The sequence below is a fragment of the Rhynchophorus ferrugineus genome, unplaced genomic scaffold (genome assembly GCF_030347505.1).
Source record: "Rhynchophorus ferrugineus isolate W39M unplaced genomic scaffold, kcgeb_rfMv2 rfM9, whole genome shotgun sequence".
Taxonomy (NCBI): domain Eukaryota; kingdom Metazoa; phylum Arthropoda; class Insecta; order Coleoptera; family Curculionidae; genus Rhynchophorus; species Rhynchophorus ferrugineus.
Window position 1 is genome coordinate 39,859,906 of NW_027472588.1, and position 21,384 is coordinate 39,881,289.

Consider the following 21,384-nt stretch of genomic DNA (forward strand, 5'->3'; position numbering starts at 1 on the left):
TTTATTATATTTATAACAATCAAGGTCATTACCCAACACAATTCTTGAAGTCTTATCGCTTTAGCAGGAAATAATAAATGCTATTGTTATAACAACATATAGGTTATGATATAATATCGCACTGTAACGATACTGCTATATAATGTTGCGAAGAATCAAAAGAGACAATGTCTAGAAAATATGTAGTCTTGGGTTCCGATATATCTTTAACTAATTTAGAAATACGCATATAATCAATCTGTACTATTCACTATAATTGCTGTAGCGTAACTTTTGACATGGTCTGATTTTACCGAGTTTAAAGCTGTAAGAAACAGGTGTCATTTTATTCTACTGACATTACATTATGAGCAATGGAGAAAACCCAAATCGAATTGTAACAGGTGATGAAAAGTGGATTTATTTTGAAAATTGTAAGTGAAAAAAATCATGGTTATCACCTGGCGAAACCGGCCGATCGACTCCAAAACCACCAAATGATCAATTTGAACTATGCATTGATCCAAAAACGTCCAGAATGGGCCCGATGATACGGTAAATTGATTTTACAACGTCTTATAAAGTAAAACCTGTCCACAAAGCGTTGAAAACAAACTATCGTACCCGCTCTACTCTCCAGACCTTGCCCCGTCCGACTGTCAACGTTTCGCATCAATGAGACACCCGATTACCCAGCGACACTTCGCCAATTTCGAAGAAATTAGAAAATGGCTCGAATGGTTTTGCTCAAAGGACAAGCAGTTTTTTCTTGGTTCGGCATCCATACATTGCCTGAAAGATGGGCAAGATATATAGAATCAATTGGCCATCAAAACAAATCAAATTGGAAGTTATGTAGTTTTTTCTGTTAAAAACGGTAATGACTTTCCGGTACACCTGGTATATCAATGTGCGATACCATCTAGTGATATTACACTGTTTTCGAAGAATTGTTAAGCCAAAACCTGCTTAATGAGTATATATGAACATCCAATTGACTATTTATGGTTATCCGATAAAATTGATTCTTATTAAAACGTTTCGTTTTTGTTTCAGTAATTAGATGGCCGCTCCGTGGCAGGCCCCGCAAGCTCAGGGCCTGTACGACCCTTCGTTCGAAAAGGAGGCCTGTGGCGTGGGCTTTGTGGTTGCCATCGATGGAAGACGGAATACGAAAATCGTGCGGGATGCCCAACGACTGGCGGTGTCTATGAACCATCGTGGTGCCTGTGCGTGCGATAATGATACTGGTGACGGAGCTGGGGTACTTACCGCCATACCACACGATTTATATACGACTAAACTTAAGTAAGTAATCACTGTTGCTCGTCTAACTAGGCAAAAACGTCAACAAAAATGGAAAAAAATCACTAACCCTTCGAATAAGACATTCAATACACGTCATCAAAATGTATTGCATTTGCCGAATTCTAACCTAATTATCATCACTAATGTTTTGAAGAATTTTGTAGACATTTGGCAACATCGCCCACCAGTACCAAACTTCTTTATGATGGTTCACCGTTCTCTCGCTTCCACATCGGTCATTCTGTTTTGCTGTTTATGAGTTTAATGTATTTAATTAAATCCATTTTACTCACTTTTTGAATTTCAATAATACAATAACGTCAAGAACAAAATATTCTAATTTCTATCTTAGACATGAAACTAGGTCCTCAAACTGTTTAATTTTCTTTATTACTTAAATGATAGACACTTATTTTAGGAAACTATTAAATTATTATATTTAGTTCTGTACACTTTTGAACTATTGGAACTAAAATTAATCTACTATAAACAAACATAAAACAGATGTTGTTTAATGTTTCTTGTTAATGGTTGATTTGACAATGAAATAACTAATTTTGTGTAGAAATATATTTTAATAATTTTGTAAACAGTTGGCAACATGGCCCACCAGCGCCAACCCAAATCGTAAACCTTCTGTTTTTTCTTTGCAAAATGGTTAGGTTTCTTATTTCATGTTCTTAGTCATAAAAAAAATCGAAAAATGCTGACAGTGCAAAATTCGACAAATGACAGATGATGTTAAACTAACATCAAAAATAATTCTGACCGTCGGCAACATTGCAGACATTTGGCTACATGACAGACCGGTGGCAACCCAAATCGAATTGTATAGACTGATACGATTAGACACTCCAATGTATCAGACAGAATTCTATATTATATAGACACCGAATTTAAAACTAATTTACATTTTTACAACAATTGTCTAAATACTAAAATTTAAAATTATTTCTACTCTGCCACTTGTCAATTCAAAATTATTTAAAAATAACTATGTGTCAACTCGAAAAGACCCAAAAATTATCTCTGGCCTTTTCTCTCTCAAAATTAACACGAGAAGGAATTCGTTCATCTCCGTTTAAATTATGTTACGTTCTGTCAAAAAAACCTTCGTAAGTATTCAATCAAAAAGAAATAATTCGTAAAGAAAAGTATTATAGGGTCATACAATTGGTAATTGATAATCAAAGGGAATGAAGCCAGTTAAAAATATTCTGCATATTCAAAACGCCTCTTTACATTTACCAAACGTTAACATGCTGCACGGTGGAATATCTAATGTTGCGGTATTTAAGTACACTTGTCTTTCGGTTCCCTCATTGGTCATATCTGTTGTCACACTGACGCATGTTTCGGACGTTTTATGTTTACTTTTTTGTTATCTAATTTTAGAGTACTAAATCTGTATGTCTCTACGTAAGGCACAGAATATTTTTTTAAACCGTAATTTATATAGGTCCAGAAATAGATTCCGATAAAAATGGTTCATTAAATAGTGTGTAGGCAAAACAATTTTATTATATTTATGTTTGGCGTGATCCATATCGATAGGCAACCATAATAAATCTAAATTGACAGACGTCATGATTTGTTGTGAAAAATTACGTTTTAAAATTTATTTATTAATCATTTAAAACTCTATAGGTATGCTTTTGAGATAATCCATAAATACATTACAAACTATGTCACAGTAATATATTAATAATATATATGAACATATATAAAATTCTGCACAGCTAAAATGTTCAATCAGAATATTATTATTCCTAGAGTGAATTAGTACATTTAAAGTTTTATTAGAATTTTATTAATACATACACATATTTTATATTAACGTAATATTATGTATCTCATTGGAAAGTTACCGCGAAATGTCTATTTCTTTTGAGAACTCATTTTATCTACAAGTGCCTATTCGTTAAAAACAAATGAAAATACTTTCATTGAACGATTTTCATTGCACTGATGAACAATCGAAAAAAATCTCTCTGCGAAGTGATTAAATCCTTAACTATCTTGTTAATGTCCAGATAAACGATATCAGTACAGAAAATTGCTGTGTAAATATGTTTGTTTCTTGTTTCTGAAGTAGGTGCTTGTTTATGGGGTCGATAAAGCAGTTTCGATGAGTAATAACGTTGCAATTATAATTATTCGCCGGTGTGGTGTTTAACGGCCGATAACACGGTTTTATTTAGTCGCCTTTAGATTAGAGATATCCAAACTACCAGGGATATCTAAAACGGTAAAAAATCGATATATGATATTTGAATAATAGGATTTACTGCAGTTCATTCTTAATAAGAGTCTAATTCTGGAGAATCATAGCATCCGAACAAGGATTTAAATTTGCAACGTTGCCGGTTAATGCAAATTAGACGTACATTTTAAGAATATATTATAAATCGAATAAATTATCTTGAATTCACAAATAAACCTTTGATACTTTAAAAATAATTTTGAAAGGAAAAAAGGCAAAATAAAACAATATGTAATTATTTATCAATATATAAAAATTACAATAACAAACCAAAATTATAGTTCTTGTAAATTATTCCTATATTTGAAGGGTGTAATGTATATTCTCGCACTAACAAATTAACAAATATGCAAAAACAGCATGTAAACCCCTCTCTTAACTCATTCAATAAAAACAAGGAATATATTAAGCAAAATGCCTAAAATACAACGAATTTGGTACGGTATTCAAACCATTTTGCTAAATTAAAATAAAAATTGAATAGATACTCACCGGGATGGGACGTCTTCATATGTATGTTGAGATTAAAGCAGTTCAAAACGCTTTTTTGTCAATATCCACAATAAATGTAAATGCGTAAATGGCAACGTCGCAAAATCAGGGGGGAACTAACGAAGTTTACCGAATGCCGGGTATGATTCTCCAAAATTAGCCACTACTTCATTATTAGCGTTTCGTTGTCAAAAAATTGTTTATTCAAATTTAAATTGCAAAGATCTATTATTAAAAGTATTGTCGGTTGAACGGAGCAAACACTAGAGAATAAGGCGAGTATTATAGGGCTTATTTGAGCGTGTCCAAATATTTTTAAGCGGGTTTTCAGTGCAATTCGGAGATTTCGAACCGAAAATCTATGACGAAAAATGGGGAAAAGTTGTTTTTCTATTGCTTGTAAGTTATTTTGTTCCTGTGGGAGCAGGTAAATATCACTACCTTGACGGGTAATGATATTTTGCTTCTGTAAATGGATTCCTTTTTCACGAATTTGTGCTCAGAATTCATTCAATCTTACATACCACTTTTTCTTAAACACAGTTAAATATTTCTTTATAAGGAATTTATTGTCTACGTCATGTTCTTTTTACTGCCATAGAAAAATTATTCAACATAATTCCCTTCAAGGGTGATACTGATTATAGCGACCCTCCAACTTTTCGAGACCATTTTTGTAGTACGATTTGTCATTTGCTTCAAAATAGGCCTCAGTTTCGGCGATCACCTCTTCATTCGATGAACATTTCTTCCCAGCGAGCATTATTTTGATGTCTGAGAACAGGAAATAGTCAGGGAGTCAGATCTGGAGAATACGGTGGATGAGAAAGCAATTCGAAGCCCAATTCATAAATTTTTATCATCGTTTTCACTGACTTGTGACACGGTGCATTGTCTTGGTGAAGCTTTTTGTGGCGTCCTTAATGAACCTCTTTTGGGCGTCCACCGTCTTCGGTGCTCATTTCACCACGCCTAAACTTAGCATACCAATCCTTGATGGTTGATGTTCCTGAGGCAGTGTCCGGAAACTCGGCATCAAGCCAAGTTTTTGCTTCAACTGTATTTTTCCCCTTCAAAAAACAATACTTTATCAACACGCGAAATTCCTTTTTATCCATTTTTTTCGCAATAACAAAAGTTGCTTCGCTCAAAATGCTATAATTCACAAATTAATGATCCGACAGCTGTCAAATTTATACAGGCATCTTTTGAGGGTTAGGGCTAACTAAAAAACATATGGATTTAATTCTAGTAGCGCCATCTATATGTCAGGCCGGGGACTTTTCAATTGAACTGTTATGTCAAAATGTCATCCATATTTTTGTGCTACTGGACTAAGCCGGTTTCTGCAACATTAAAAACGCGGATTACTTTTTCACACATCAAATAAACATTAGTTAATTCATAATACCAGCTCTGGTATTTGTTCTATATACTTCCAAGAACTTTATACTCACAATGTCAGACAAAATTCTGAGAATTGTTTATTAATTATGTATAATGGTTGTTATGTAACCAAATAACTAATTACTTCAACGATTACCTACAATATCGATTGTATAAATAAACAATTTTAAAAACAAATACTTAATATTGTGTACCGAAACACTTCACTGTCGGTTAATTAAAATAATTTTGATTGAACGATATAATCAATGTTTACAGAACTGACGAAAAAGCAATTTCTTTTTTCGTATCAGTCTACCCGGATATTTTAAAGAATTTCATCCAGATTTCTGAAATGAAAACAAGCAAATCATTTCTGACAGTTTTTCACATAAACATTCAAAACCACACAGTTCTTGATGACCCTGTGCTGCACTTGTTATTTAACTAAGTAAAAGCTACCTTTATATCTAGAATGTTCTAAGTTATTCAATTCCTCCATTTTATTTTATATAAATCAAAAATTAGTTCGGACAAAAAGTTATTTAAAAAGTTAACATAATATTTTTGTACAAAATTTAAGAAGGAAACATTCCAGTCTAATTTTATATCTTTTAAATGATTTTATATAAACAACGTAATGTAATATATGTATATATTATCGTTATATCTATTATTGTATTGTTTTAACAATATTAAAGAATGTATTCAGCGAAAATTCGTTTAGTAGTTATGGTAAAGGTTGTTAAATAGACGTACATACATAAGAAACATATAATATGCTTTATTCTTTCTTAATAAGTGTTACCTAAAAAGATTTCAAGGTTAGCCGGTTGGAACAAATGATTAACGTTAATCGGAGTACCTTTGCAACATCTGTTCTATTCTTTATGGGATCTTGCTATTTTTATGGCGCAGCCTACTAGGATTATTCTATTTAATTGAGCTCATCAATCTAAGGTCATTTGTTTCATTTGTTGCAATTGTCTAACATTAATTGCTATATTTATAAGTTGTTATTTTTCATTTTGCTCAATTAAAAATAAATCATTGAATAAGATGTATATTTTTCAGCAGAAATTAACCAATGAAAATTTTTATCTCTTTTTTTTACTCCCGATGATTAAAGTGATTTTTTTTCTTTTGCAGGGATGAACAAAATGTCCAACTGCCCTCATTCGGACAGTACGCCACCGGCATCTTCTTCTTGGATAAGCTGCACCATCAGGAGTCGGAGACCAAGTTCGCAACCTTGGCAGAGGTCAGATTTAGTTAGTAAACAGAGGAGAAATTACGCACTGCGGTCGCCTTTGATAATGCTAAATACCTCGGAAAGTTTTCGGAGCATAGATTAGACTTAAAATAACCACTATCTTCGGTCCGTTTCTAAAATTGGTCGGCTTGTCAGCTACACTCATTGACGCAAATGATATGATGGCTTGGTTAATTGACCTGTACGGTATAGCTAATTAATGTAGTTAACAAACGATTTGCTTGTTAACTTCAACAGGAAGAAAACTCTCAGCATTCACGATTAATTCCTTTGATTGTTATTGTTCTTCTGTTAATAGGATATGCACATGTGTTGTTTTACCATATTTGAAAATAATTTTTTATTATCCCATAAAAACCTAAAATAATTAATAAAACACAAATTATGGGATTTTTTTATCTATCTAACATTAAAGGAGTTTCATCTTTACTGTTCTAGAGCCAGAAAGATTATCCTTTCTCACATTTATCAATTTTTTGTGCTGGGGATAAAGTATATTTACTGAAATATCAGGTTCCCTTATATTTATTTTATCAGCGGTTACGTATCTAAATCCGATGCAATAGAATCAGAATCATTGCATATTTCGTCTAGCAATTAATGCATCCAAACTTTTTGAAATAAAGGAATTTGAACGAAATAACTTTAAATATAACTTAAAAAACTCGTATTTTAACGCTTAGTTGGTATTTTTCTTTATTATTAACGATTTCATTCAGGAGCTGTCAGTTCATATCATTATCCGCGGTATTAAGTTCTGTATTGTGCCTAGGCAACCAGACAAACGCGATGTTCTATTAATATTCTCGCCAAAACCACGAAATTGTTTTAAGAGCAGGTTGTCTGTAATAGCATTGTAGATTTTTTGACAATCTATTTCATCATAAATAGATTGATGGCAATTTTCTTTAAGCTGCATTAATTGTTTTTGTTTTTTTTTTGTTCAGACAGTAACAACACCCTCTTCTCAAAGCCGTAGTTTGACGCTCAAACGAAAAATGTCAAGCGTACAAATTTTATTTTGAAATGATATCAAAAATTTATTTACTAAAGGGGAAATTAAAAAAAAGATTGAAAATATTATTTACATTACAGGTGAAAATTAAAAAATATTTTTTATAAAATATTTTATTTAAATACTAGTTAACATTTGTATAAAACATACATCAAACAAAAGTGCTTAATCTGTTTGGCTTTCTGTTGTCTGGAACTTATCGGTATGAAGTTCAAGGCATAGAATCGTCTGCTTCGGACGTGTTATAATTTAAAAATATTATATTTGTTCTTACTTCTAATTCTTTTTGAAGATTCTAGTGTGGGCTGAACAAGTACTGATCCCAATATTGAACTTGTAATTGTTGTTGGTAATAATATTTACCTTTAATGCTACCAAAATATCGACATAACAGCTTTCCTTACAATTACACACAAAATTGAAAGAAATAAAAGTAACCTGTCACGTAGATGTCACAAAATTTCTAATCGAAAAAAAAGGAATCTGTAATCTTTTTACCTACAGCCCTGTTGGAATTCGGACGGGCAAAACATGGTCATAAAATACAGAAATCTTTATCAAGTATCAGCATTTTGTGAACATGGTTAAGGATGTGCCCATTTCAGTTCCCATTCTATATGTCTATGTTCTGGGGAAATGATGAAACCAATCATTTGTTTGTTGTTGTCAATAGTTTACTGCATAGAGTAGTATAATACGTCTATTTACTAGCGTCCATTTAAAATACTAATTTCTGAGCAATTTGAATAACAATTTTTGTCATGCCGTGTTATTATTTATTAATTCAATTTGCTTGTTGTTTTTCTGCTTTAGGAATTGGATTTGTCCGTGTTGGCTTGGCGTTCCGTACCAACCAACAATTCCGCCATAGGTGCGGTGGCTAAGAGCTCGGAACCTTTCATGAGACAGGTCTGTCATCAATCAGGGGGTAAAAGATAATTCTCTGACGTCACCGAAATCTGTTTCAGGTATTCGTTGTTTCCAAATCGGCTTTAGATGCAATATCCGAAGAGGAACTAGATAGGAAGTTTTTCGTTCTTCGGAAGAGGGCGAGCCACGAGATTCCAGCGCCCGGGAAGAGATTCTACATCTGTTCCTTAAGCCGGAGAACTGTGGTGTACAAGGGCCAGTTGACGTCCGATCAGCTCTGGACGTATTTCCCTGATCTCTCTGATCCTTTGTACGATACGTACCTAGCTTTAGTTCATACCAGGTTTAGTACCAACACATTCCCCAGTTGGGAAAGAGCTCATCCGCTGAGGTATTATATTTGTTATCATTATCATTTATGCGAAGTAATAACAATCTCAATGCAGAATGTTGGCGCACAATGGCGAGATCAATACCCTGCGTGGAAATGTCAACTGTATGAAAGCCCGAGAAGGTGTGATGAAGAATGAATTGTTCGGAGACAAACTGAAGAATCTCTATCCGGTTGTGGAGCCGAATTTGTCGGACAGTGGTTCGGCCGATTGCGTGCTCGAGTTCTTGGTCCATGCTGGCCAAAGAAAGTTGCCAGAGGTATTGTAACGCGTGAAACCACCACGGCCATGTAAATATAAGCTTGTTTTTGTACCAGGCTGTTATGACTATGGTTCCAGAAGCTTGGCAGAATGATCCCACCATGTCAGAGGAAAAACGAAACTACTACCACTGGGCCGCTTGCACCATGGAACCCTGGGACGGTCCGGCTTTGATCTCGTTCACGGACGGACGATATATCGGAGCCATATTGGACCGAAACGGGCTCAGACCTTCCAGGTTCTACATCACGAAAGATAACATAATGGTTATGGCTAGTGAGGTATTAAAAGCATACAACTTAAGAGTAATAGGGAAGACACTCAATAGAGGTCTCTGGAGACAAGTTTATCTACGTCTAATATCTAGGTGGCGTTATAATCGCCAATTCCATTAATTTAATTGGTCAATTTAAATTTCCATTATAGGTACTTGTAAGAAAAACATTTTGCTTTGATGACATTTGATTGGTTCTTTGATAACATTTGGCACGTGACTGCTTGGCTTCATATTTCACTGACCGATCAAATATAAATAAAAAAAAATTTGATAAAAAAAATAAATATATCCATAAAATATAAATATAATATCTGGGATTAGGGGGGTATAACATTTGCAGTCTGGGGCATAAGATATTGTTTTGCCTTTACAAAATCAACTTGTCGATCTACTGTGTTACTCATAATTGAATGCATACAAAAATTATGGTTCTAAAAAGATCGTAAAAGTGTTACCAAATTATCTTGGTTAATGTAGCCTTAAGTCAATATATTTGTTCAAATATTTACTCAAAAGATTTTTTTAAAGAAATTAAACCCCTCAAAGTAGTTAAATTTTTTATATTATAGAAGGCAACCAAATACTTCAAAGAAAAACGATTCTATCTCTATAACAACAAACGGGCCATAGAAACGACATGAGCCAATCGAATGCCTTCGCTGCTCTTAACATAGCGATTCAAACAAGTAATTAGTTGAAAGTAATGGCATTACATATTAGACGTCGCGAAATATTTATCCAAAATTGCCTATAAAGTTAAATCTCTAATTTCTCTGTTACATAAAACACTTTTCAACGATGCAATAAAATGAAACGGTGTCCGTAGGTTGGAGTATACGACGTCGATCCTGCCAACGTCATCTTGAAAAGTCGATTGAAGCCAGGGAGGATGCTTCTGGTAGATACCGTGGAGAAATCGGTTATTCAGGACGTGGAGTTGAAGCAACATATCGCGCGATCCAGGCCGCACTCAGAGTGGCTGAAAGAGCAGGTAATTATAATATAATATCGTCAATTAAATGTTAATCCACTTTGTAGAATTGTTCAAAGACGTTTTTCTTTTTTTGATGTTGGAATTCAAATATAAAACAAAAATATTGTTTTAAAATATTTGGAAATTCTACATATAAACTATGAAACCCTATATAGAATATATAAACATAAGAACATATTCAAATTGATGTAGACAATATACTAATCAGATTTCTTGTATTTTCTTGTCTTAAATTACCTCGGACAACAATAGATGGTGAGTCGACTGCTTCAAAGACCTGTGTGCTCAATTTATTTTAATTGCCATATTAGGTATAATGACTTAATTTTTACATATTCTTGAGGAAATTAATTCATATTGAAGAAATAAAAATAGTCTGGTAATTAAAAGTAAAAGTAATTTACACACACTGTCCAAGATTTTGGACTGTTTCATCCACTGGGACGTATTGCATTGATCGGAACAACTAGTAGTCGGATGGAATCAAATCTGGTCGATATGGCATAAATTCAAACGTTTGAAAATATCAGTTTAAGGGACTCCTAGCTGAGCTGCAAGATCGTGTGGTGTTTGGCTTGAGTGATACAGTGAAACTTGCAATTCTTACATGTTCGATAAGATCCTTTCAAAATCACAAAATACTAAAACACATGAATACAATATCTGTAAAAATTAAGTCATAAACTATAATAGATACCCCTATATTTTATGTTTTATTTTATTAATATGATTAATACATAAATTAGCTCCATTTTTGATGGCTATAGATAGTGCTTTGCTGACATTTTAGTATGCAGGTGTGAATTTACAATTAACTAATACAAGTAGAGAACCTAGTTTGCTAGTTTTATTTATGTACACAAATGAAGTTCAAAAATAATTAAATATCACTCACGTATTAATAATATTGCGCAGATTTCGATGGAAGAGTTACGCAAAGCTCATTTGGACGCGGGGAGACAGCTGAAACCAAAATACGAACCCAGTGGTTTAACTGACAAGAGACTACCATTGTATGGCTACTCTATAGAAACAGTTCACATACTTTTACTGCCCATGATTAACAACAAGTATGTTACGAGTTGTTTAGATGGTTCTTCACGTTATCGTTTGTTCTCTTGTTTTAGGAAAGAGGCCTTAGGCAGTATGGGTAATGACGCTCCGTTAGCTTGTTTGTCAAACTTTGCTCCTTTGGTTTATGAATATTTTAAGCAGCTGTTCGCTCAAGTCACCAATCCTCCGATTGATCCGTTCCGTGAGAAGGTGGTCATGTCCCTACAGTGCCCGATCGGTCCCGAGGCGAATATCCTGGAACCCAGTGCACGACAGGTAAGTTCGATTAATTTATCGTTTAAAAGGAACAGTTCGTGGTGTTTCTGGTAAAACGCAGCTAGGTTTCTGATATTATGAAAAGAAATATGTTTAAAATAAATATGTGTAATTATTATAAACAATATTTTGCCCTCTTTCGAGCAGCACCGTGATTCTATTACGGTTTCTCATTGATAAATTAAATCTATAGTAATATAGTCTATTCAATTTTTTTTTGTATATACGTCAAAATGTTTAATGTATTGCCTGGCGCAATTTGTAAATTCGTTCTAAAATCAGACATTATCTTCCTTCCCATTTTATTCTAGTTAAAAAGAGACACAATTCTGTCTGATTAGTTCGAACACGTAAACGAATGAGTCTGTCAAAATCGTCCTGTTTTCAGACGTATGCAAAATTATTGAAAACAATAATGATAAAAAGTTATAACTCTAACCTATAAACTATTGTCGCTACATAATTAACTGTAGTTTTTAGATGTACTGTAATGTTAAAATAAATAATGTTTGATAACATTTTTGTTCACTTATTTTATTTAGATTAGAATTTTGTTGTATGTCAAAGCCAAACTAAGCGAGTTGATGCGGCAACAGTGCATGACGTCACAAATTTAGATGACGTAAGTACAAAATAACTTTGAATAGACTATGTACTCTATATATTCGAAATAACAGTGAATCATCAACATGTCGAATGTATTGCCTATCGCAAATTTTAAATTCTTTTTAAAATCAGAGAATATTCTCCTTTTCATTATTCTAGTTAAAAAGAGATACATTGTTGTCTTATACGTTCGAACATGTAAATTCGTCTGGTTTTCAAACGTCTGCAGTATTCTTCAAAACATTACTGATTATTAGTGTAATAAAGTCTTAATAAATGAGGATTTATGTTTCCTTTCGATATCATCTTTCCACGCCCCAAAATCTGATTTATTTATTTTATATTTATTTATCTGAACTTTTACTTTCACAGCGTCAATTATGCCTAAAATATAATGAATTTGATATCTATTTACATTAGAACTACTATAACTGGATTTTTTGACAACATTCATAATTTAATGATTTACTATTACTGCCTACTATTTATAATCAAAATATGGCACAACAACAAATGAACTATAGACATTTTAAAACAATCAAGAGCCACTAGAGATAGTGCCACCAATGCGTAGTTCATTGTATTCTCTCGATCGTTTGTAAATAATATGGTCGCAAAATCAGACTGAAACTGCCGAAGTTTACCGAATGCCAGCTGGGATCATCTAGAATTAACCCCTATTAGCAGACGTTGTCTTGCTGATAACACTGTTCTTATTGTTGCAAAATATGACGTAGTTTTTCAAAGTCAAACAACTTTCCAGCCACTGTGCCAATTTCGAGATGTATACACTCGAACTGTCATCTTTCCAACTTGCGTCCAGTGGTGTCGATGCTCTTTGTACTAATATTTAAACAATTACCGTCATCTATCAGAAAAAATACCTCGAACTTTTTAGATGAGTCATTAAACACATCCAATATGAACCGTTGACCAATTTGATTACATTCATTTCTGTTAAGGTCCACCGATTGTGGCTCAAAAACCCCGTGGTATCAATCGCTGACTTGGAGGTCTTCAAACAGGTTAACCATCGAAACTGGTCCTCTCACGTAATTGATATTACTTTCCCAGTAGAAAGTGGCATTGAAGGTAAATATATCCGGGCCAAATAGTGTTTAAAACGTCTAAATAATTCCGTAACGTTTTAGGATTCATTAAAAAGCTACAGGAAATCTGCGACGAAGCAAACGAAGCGGCTAGTACAAATCAGATCATCATCCTATCCGATCGCTTGGCCTCCAAGGAGAGAATCCCCATCAGCAGTCTGCTGGCACTCGGTACGTTTACATGGCCATCGTAACTATGTCGAATTGCTCATCGTTGACAAACTTGTAGGTGCCACCCATCACCATCTTATCGAGACGCGTAAAAGGATGAAAGTAGCCCTGATCGCGGAGAGCGCCGAGGCTAGAGAAGTGCATCACATTTGCGTTTTGCTTGGATATGGTGCTGATGCAATTTGTCCTTATTTAGCTCTAGAGTTAGCCTCCAGTCTTAGGGACCAAGGCATCCTGGACACGAATTTAACGGACGAAGTGATCTATCAGAACTACGCTCAGGCCATGCAAACTGGCATCAGCAAAGTAATGGCAAAAATGGGCATATCCACCCTTCAGTCGTACAAGGGCGCTCAAATATTCGAAGCGGTCGGGCTAGCCGAAGACGTCATCGATAAGTGCTTCAGGGGAACGCCATCTAGAATTGGTAGGAGGAAACTGTGACCGATAAAGCTAGAAATTTTGATTTATGCAACCTTGTAACCTTCAGGTGGTATTTCCTTGGAGATCTTGGCTTCCGAAGCGTTCGATCGACACAAGACCGCCTATCAACTAACTAGCGATTCACTGATATTAAGAGATGCTGGTAATTACCATTGGAGAGCAGGAGGGGAGAAACATTTGAACGAACCCGCTAGTATTGCAGCCCTACAGGTAAGATGAGATATCAACTTGAGGAATATAATGTTCATCCTCCGAATTCGAAATATTTAGGAATCTGCCGTGAACAAAAACAAGAATGCTTACGAGAAATTCAGAGAGTCGACAATGCAGTCGGTGAAGGACTGTATGTTGAGGGGTCGTTTTGAATTGAGAACATTAGATCAGTCATTGCCTTTGGAAGAAATCGAACCTGCTGCTGAAATCGTGAAACGGTTTGTATATATATAAAATTAACCTTGAGAACTATCGACTCTTTAGTAATTACCCACTTTTTACTATTGACTGATTCAGTCGTTATTTTCGGTTCGACTGATATGACTACTTTTTACTGTCAACTGACTCAGTCACTATTGTACGGACTGTGTACTTTCAGCTACTATTTTACGACCTACTAGTTTCATTCGACTGATTTTGAACGTTCTGTTTTTGCCGTCTTAGCAGCGAGCTTGAAAATAATTTGCCGAATTTATGCTTACGTAGATTTATATGTAATATATATGGTTTTTTGTTTTGTTTGTAGTATGATCTTTCTTCGATTTTCCAAGTCTCTCGATGTTTGTCCAAGCCTTTTAAATATTAAAACTTCTTTCATTCAAGTTTCAACGAATAATAATCTTAAAATATCTTGTATTAACGACAAATAAAAATATTATTGTATTTAAAAAAAGGTGCGAGGGCTAACGAGTTGATAAAGATTAATTTGAGAAAATACGATACAAATATTTAGTAGTTCCATTCCTCTTTATAATCAAGAACTGTTACAACGAACTTGTTATTTTGAAGGTGATAAATTACAGCAATTTTCCAAAGACAATTCGAAAAGGAATATGTACATCTCCGTCACACTTATGAAATGCATGAAATAGAAATAAATGGTTTATTTATATAAATCTTTTATTATATTCCGAATATTAAAATACGATTAAATATATTTGGGATCACTATTGCATTAATTTTTTCACACTGCTACTTAGCGATTTAAAATCATCTTCTCAGTCATCTCCGTTCCTTCCTCTCTCAAAATTAGTACGACAAGGAATTCGTACATCTGTGTCTGTTATCACGAAGTGTACATTTGACTGAAATAGTAATTACTAGCGTTGGGAACTATTAACTGAAAACAGTCGATAGTCAAAAAACTAGCGACAGAAAATAGAAATCACTATTTTCAGTCAAATGCAATGAATTATTATTGAATGGAAATATATTTTAACAAAAATCAAGAAATTAGATCTAAACCAAAAAGTCAATCAAAAAAAATTACCTATTATTGCTATAAAAACAGTCAAAAGTATTTTACTATTTATCATTCACAATTTTAATCTTTTTAGCCTATTACATTAACAATCTTAAAAAATATCATTTGAAAAAGCTACTATATCAATATACAATATATTGTTATTTACAAGCAAACTACCAAAAAAATCATAAAACTTTATATATTACATATAAATCTACGTAAGCATAAATTGGGTACATTTTTGTCAAAGTCGCGGCTAGAATGACAGAGCCAGAACGTTAAAAATCAGTCAGTTGATAGTAAATAGTAACAAAATCAGTCGGACCGAAAATAGTCACTGGTAAAAAATAGTAAAATCAGTCGAACCAAAATAGCGACTGAAACAGTCGATGGTAAAAAATAGTCAATAACTAAACAATCGATTGTCGATTTCAGTCAATAGTTCACTAGTAATTGCAATTTTCACTCTCTAGTGTTTTTTACTATCGACTAGTTTGACTGTTTCGTGATAATCGACTGTTTCTATTGTATGGACTATTTTCAGTCGATAGTTTCCCAACCCTACATAAAATTGTAAAATTATTTTTTTATTTTGTAATAATCTTAATTAGATTTGCTACTGGAGCCATGAGTTTCGGTTCCATCAGTTTGGAAGCTCATCAAACTTTGGCACTCGCTATGAACAAAGTAGGTGCTAAAAGCAACACCGGTGAAGGAGGAGAAGATCCAGAAAGGTTTGATTACACTAAATGCGCGTTTTCTGTAATACCGACACTAAGAAAACTCGCCCTCATTGTAGATATTTGGATTCCCAAAAAAGATCGGCGATTAAACAGGTGGCGTCGGGCCGATTCGGCGTTACCTCATCATATTTGGCACATGCGGATGATCTACAAATCAAAATGGCTCAAGGTGCTAAACCTGGCGAGGGTGGAGAGTTGCCTGGGTATAAAATATTCCCATTTAATATCAATTTTATCCGTTAAAATTTGATTTTTTTCTTTAGCTACAAGGTATCCACTGATATTGCCAAAACCCGACACTCGGTTCCTGGTGTAGGTCTTATTTCACCTCCACCCCACCACGATATCTACTCCATCGAAGATCTGGCCGAGCTCATCTACGATTTGAAGTGTGCCAATCCCCAAGCTAGGATTTCAGTCAAACTTGTTTCTGAGGTCGGTGTGGGTGTAGTAGCCAGTGGGGTGGCCAAAGGAAAGGTAAAAGAGTGATCAAACAAACAGGAGTCCTTTCATGAAAATATTTCTTGTTCAGGCTGAACATATTGTAGTGTCGGGTCATGATGGAGGAACTGGTGCCAGTTCGTGGACCGGTATAAAAAGCGCCGGGTTACCATGGGAATTGGGGATAGCTGAGACTCATCAAGTATTAGTTCTTAATAATTTGAGGTCACGGATTGTACTGCAAGCTGATGGACAAATTAGAACAGGTAAATTACGGCTTTTGATACAATACAGTCTATTAAAGAAGAGCGTGTTTATTAAGAATGTGTAATAATGTGTAATAAAAAATTATATAGCCTTGAGACTTTTTCAATGATTGATCAGTCTACACTACCACTAGTAATTCATGACAAAATACATCCGTTCCTGACAAAGATCGAATGAAAAGTAAAACTCTGTAATCCTTTCAACGAAACAACTATTGCACGTCTTAATTTATAATGCAACCTTTCCGCACCAAATTTAAGTTTTCGTTTATTTTTACTCAAAATGCTAATGTAAATAAAATAATGAGCTTAATTATTGAAGGATTTAAACTACTGGCTTCTCATCTCCGTCAAATGCTTATTTTACAAGATGTTAATTCGGTCCGTACTCCTCTAAGGATCTGATGTCTACTTCAAGTTTGTTACACCCAACCAAGTGAAACGGTTTCAAGTTTCCCAAAATAAGCTCCTCAGGAGCTCCTAACGCTCCATAGTTTGTCACAAATAATCAAATTCACAGGGAACCTGACACTTCTCAATCCTTCCACACAACAACTCAACTCAAGTTCTTCTGAAAACGCGCTTGTTCGCGAGCTGCTCGACATGTTGGGAGCTAACCTCCCCCTTTTCAGGCTGAGACGATCTCATCCGTCGCTCCAGTCATAACTCAGAATCCAGTCGTGTGTTAACTCAAGTTCACGAATCAATAGTTACTTAAACTACAGTTAATTAAACAGTAATGCTAATTAGTAAAATGAAAAGGAAAATGCTCCGAATTTTACGTTTTTATTAACTGAACTTGGCAATACGTTCGACGGTGTTGATGACGTGCATTGGCTGTTTTATTGGAAAGACTCTATATACAAAGTATCTCAGGAAAAGGGGACTACGAAATAGACTATAAATAATACTTCGTAACCATTAATCATGGAATATTTTTTTAAAGGTTTTGATGTGGTCGTGGCCGCTCTCTTGGGCGCGGACGAAATCGGCTTCAGTACGGCCCCCTTGATCGTCATGGGCTGTACCATGATGCGCAAATGTCACTTGAACACCTGCCCCGTAGGTATTGCCACTCAAGACCCGGTACTCCGAAAGAAATTCACCGGACAGCCCGAGCACGTCATTAACTACATGTTTATGTTGGCGGAGGAGATTAGGGAATTAATGGCGAAACTGGGAGTACGATACGGTGACTTAAAAAATAGTGGTTTATTTTATTATGTAATATTTTGTAGGTGCGAACTTATCAAGAGCTCGTGGGACGAACCGATCTACTTAAGGTGGTCGAAAGTGGTTCGCCCAAAGCCAAAACCCTTAATTTGAACATGATCCTGCAAAACGCCTTGCACATGAGGCCGGGAGTTAATATTAAAGGAGGTATGAACTGAAGGAATCTAGCTAAACATTGTTTTTTAACGGTTAATTTCATTCCTAGGATCAGACAGTCAAGATTTTCAACTAGAACAGAGATTAGACAATAAGCTGATTAAATTGGCCCAGCCGGTTATTGATGGAACAGAGGATGCTGTCAATATTAACATGACAATATCGAACGAGGACAGGGCATTCGCTTCTACACTGAGCTATCACATTTCCCTGTATGTTTTCAATAGTTCTTTTAATGTTGACATCGATAATATAATATATTTTTCTAGGAAATATCACGAGGACGGTCTACCCGTCGGAAAGTCGATTAAAATTTCTCTCACAGGATCCGCAGGTCAGAGTTTCGGCGCCTTTTTGGTTAAAGGTGTTGATATAACATTGGAAGGTGACGCCAACGACTATGTCGGTAAGAACAATCCGATTTATCATTACGCCATATACATTTTAATGTTAATCTCCATTAGGCAAAGGTCTATCTGGGGGTTCAATTGTAATATATCCACCAAAATCGTCACCGTTCGAGTCCCATCTGAACGTTATTGTCGGCAACGTTTGTCTCTATGGAGCTACATCGGGAAAAGCCTTCTTCAGGGGTATCGCTTCCGAGCGATTCGCCGTCAGAAATTCCGGAGCAGTCGCCGTGGTTGAAGGGGTGGGAGATCACGGCTGCGAATACATGACCGGAGGAATTATTTTGATTCTAGGCAAGTGTGAATCACCTTTAACTTCGTTTCTTTACTTACGTCATTATCCTCGTAGGATTGACCGGACGAAACTTCGCTGCTGGTATGTCCGGTGGTATTGCCTACGTTTGGGACATCGACGGCAAGTTTTCAACGAAATGTAACATGGAGATGGTCGAACTGTGCAAATTGGAGGATAAAGAGGACGTGGTTTTGGTGAAGAAACTCTTGATCGAGTTCAGGGACTTGACTGGTAGCATTATTGCTGACCAGTTAATTAAGGTATTAAGCGTTTCTGAACCTATCGTTGATATATTAATTCTTACACACATTTTTAGGAATTCGACTCACGTTTGAAGGAGTTCGTAAAAGTATTCCCATACGAATATCAACGAGCTTTGAAACAAAAAGGTAACATATTCGCTACGAATTCTCGTGTTTCTTGCATAACCGATATGTTTTCGTTTAGCTGTTGAACAAGTAGCTATACAACCAGCTCCTCCAGTCAAGGAACCGAAAATACTGGATATCGAAGATACATTGGGCGATGGTCTCGAGCAAAAGAAAGCTGAAAGGGCCCTCGATAAAGTTAGAGGATTTATGAAGTATCCTCGAGAAACTAGTCTCTACAGGTACATAACACTGATCTAAATTTATTAAATTAAATGTATGTATTTGATTAATTATTGAAGAATGGAAGTGCCAGAGCCTAACATGTCATGATCGCTTGATTTGGGTGTATTTCGTTTTATTGGAATCTATTTATTTGTATCGCCATATAAGCTTTAACCGTGCCAAATTTCACGCCTCTATATATCCCCGTTTTCCTCAAAAAGGGAGGCAAAATTTTCGATAAGCCAAGGAAATAAGATTTTCCAAAATATGTCATTGAGATTCTAATATATAATAATATTATTGTCGTGCTAATTTACTGATGACATTACCTATTGTTTCAGACCTGCTGACAAAAGAATGAAGGACTGGGATGAGATATATAACTTCCAACATGTACGCAAAGGCCTGAGGGTTCAAGCTGCTCGCTGTATGGAATGCGGTGTGCCTTTCTGTCAGTCGAACTCCCACGGGTATGATGCGGATATCCTTTAGTTAAGAGAAACGATCAATCCGTGCCCGATTTGTTTCAGATGCCCATTGGGTAATATTATTCCCAAGTGGAATTTGTTAGTCTTCCAGAACCAATGGCGTCAAGCGCTGCACCATCTATTGCAGACCAATAATTTCCCGGAATTCACTGGCCGAGTCTGTCCAGCTCCATGCGAGGGAGCTTGCGTGTTGGGTATCAGCGAACCCAGCGTCACCATCAAAAACATCGAGTGCGCAATCATCGACCATGCATTTGAGAATGGTTGGATCACACCACAGGTAAGATTGTTATTAGAATAAGTTATCCCTGCAACAAAAGAAAGAGTACTTGGAAAATTTGCTAACAAGACAGTTATCATGGCAAATATTATCATGTCTAAGGCTGTAGAAAAAATACAAGTAATGGTCAACAAGATCTACAAATGGACTAGAGACTGGAAAATACAGCTTAATAGCTCCAAATCTGTTCCATGTTGCGGATGCCCGCAAGCAGAATCAGCTAAATTCAGAGCAAGTTAGACCCAAAATGAAGCAACTTGACTTAAAATCAAAGAGATTGGTTTATCAATCAGTCATAAAGCCAATTTGTTTAAAACATTAAACCAACTAATAATCCAATGCACCCAAAACAAAGTTCTACGATTAATTACCAATGCTTATCGCTACGTAACTAACGAAGAGTTGCACGATAACTTCGAAATCAAATGGATATACGAAGTCATAGCTATATGGAAGCAATACAGCAACTGAACAACACGCAAGAAATCAGGAAATTGAAGCGAACGAAAATAAGGGTGTTCTTAATTGTAGCTTAAGTAGTTTAATTTTATTTTAATTAGTTAACGCCTTGCTTGTGTATTAATGCAAGTACAACAGAACAGTAGTAATTAATTAATTTGTACATTAAGATTGTACTAAGCATATCTAAAGCAGTTAAATAAAATAATGTAAGAATGAGATTTTTTTAAATGTTTTGTCATTGCAGATACCCACTAACAGAAACAATAAGAAAGTCGTCGTTGTTGGTTCTGGACCTGCGGGATTAGCCTGTTCCCATCAACTGAACAAGGCCGGATACAATGTTACTGTCTTTGAACGAAACGATAGGGTTGGAGGTACGAGTTTAACGT

General features: G+C 35.2%; 1 protein-coding gene across 1 annotated transcript in view; it reads left to right on the forward strand.

The window, feature by feature from the left end:
* Positions 1-21,384, forward strand: part of LOC143202963 (uncharacterized) — a 45,531-nt gene that overhangs the window by 21,741 nt on the left and 2,406 nt on the right. The window contains exons 2-30 of the mRNA XM_076415000.1: positions 1,036-1,287; positions 6,578-6,689; positions 8,530-8,625; positions 8,685-8,977; positions 9,033-9,237; positions 9,296-9,520; positions 10,343-10,507; positions 11,426-11,580; positions 11,638-11,839; positions 13,408-13,537; positions 13,597-13,725; positions 13,784-14,152; positions 14,216-14,379; positions 14,440-14,600; positions 16,240-16,362; positions 16,428-16,574; positions 16,635-16,848; positions 16,904-17,078; positions 18,025-18,260; positions 18,317-18,458; positions 18,517-18,679; positions 18,737-18,873; positions 18,932-19,171; positions 19,227-19,432; positions 19,489-19,561; positions 19,620-19,782; positions 20,107-20,235; positions 20,296-20,533; positions 21,240-21,369. Of these exons, the coding sequence (XP_076271115.1) occupies positions 1,043-1,287; positions 6,578-6,689; positions 8,530-8,625; positions 8,685-8,977; positions 9,033-9,237; positions 9,296-9,520; positions 10,343-10,507; positions 11,426-11,580; positions 11,638-11,839; positions 13,408-13,537; positions 13,597-13,725; positions 13,784-14,152; positions 14,216-14,379; positions 14,440-14,600; positions 16,240-16,362; positions 16,428-16,574; positions 16,635-16,848; positions 16,904-17,078; positions 18,025-18,260; positions 18,317-18,458; positions 18,517-18,679; positions 18,737-18,873; positions 18,932-19,171; positions 19,227-19,432; positions 19,489-19,561; positions 19,620-19,782; positions 20,107-20,235; positions 20,296-20,533; positions 21,240-21,369 (5,167 nt within the window). The 5' untranslated portion in view covers positions 1,036-1,042. The remainder of the gene's footprint in view (positions 1-1,035; positions 1,288-6,577; positions 6,690-8,529; positions 8,626-8,684; positions 8,978-9,032; positions 9,238-9,295; positions 9,521-10,342; positions 10,508-11,425; positions 11,581-11,637; positions 11,840-13,407; positions 13,538-13,596; positions 13,726-13,783; positions 14,153-14,215; positions 14,380-14,439; positions 14,601-16,239; positions 16,363-16,427; positions 16,575-16,634; positions 16,849-16,903; positions 17,079-18,024; positions 18,261-18,316; positions 18,459-18,516; positions 18,680-18,736; positions 18,874-18,931; positions 19,172-19,226; positions 19,433-19,488; positions 19,562-19,619; positions 19,783-20,106; positions 20,236-20,295; positions 20,534-21,239; positions 21,370-21,384) is intronic.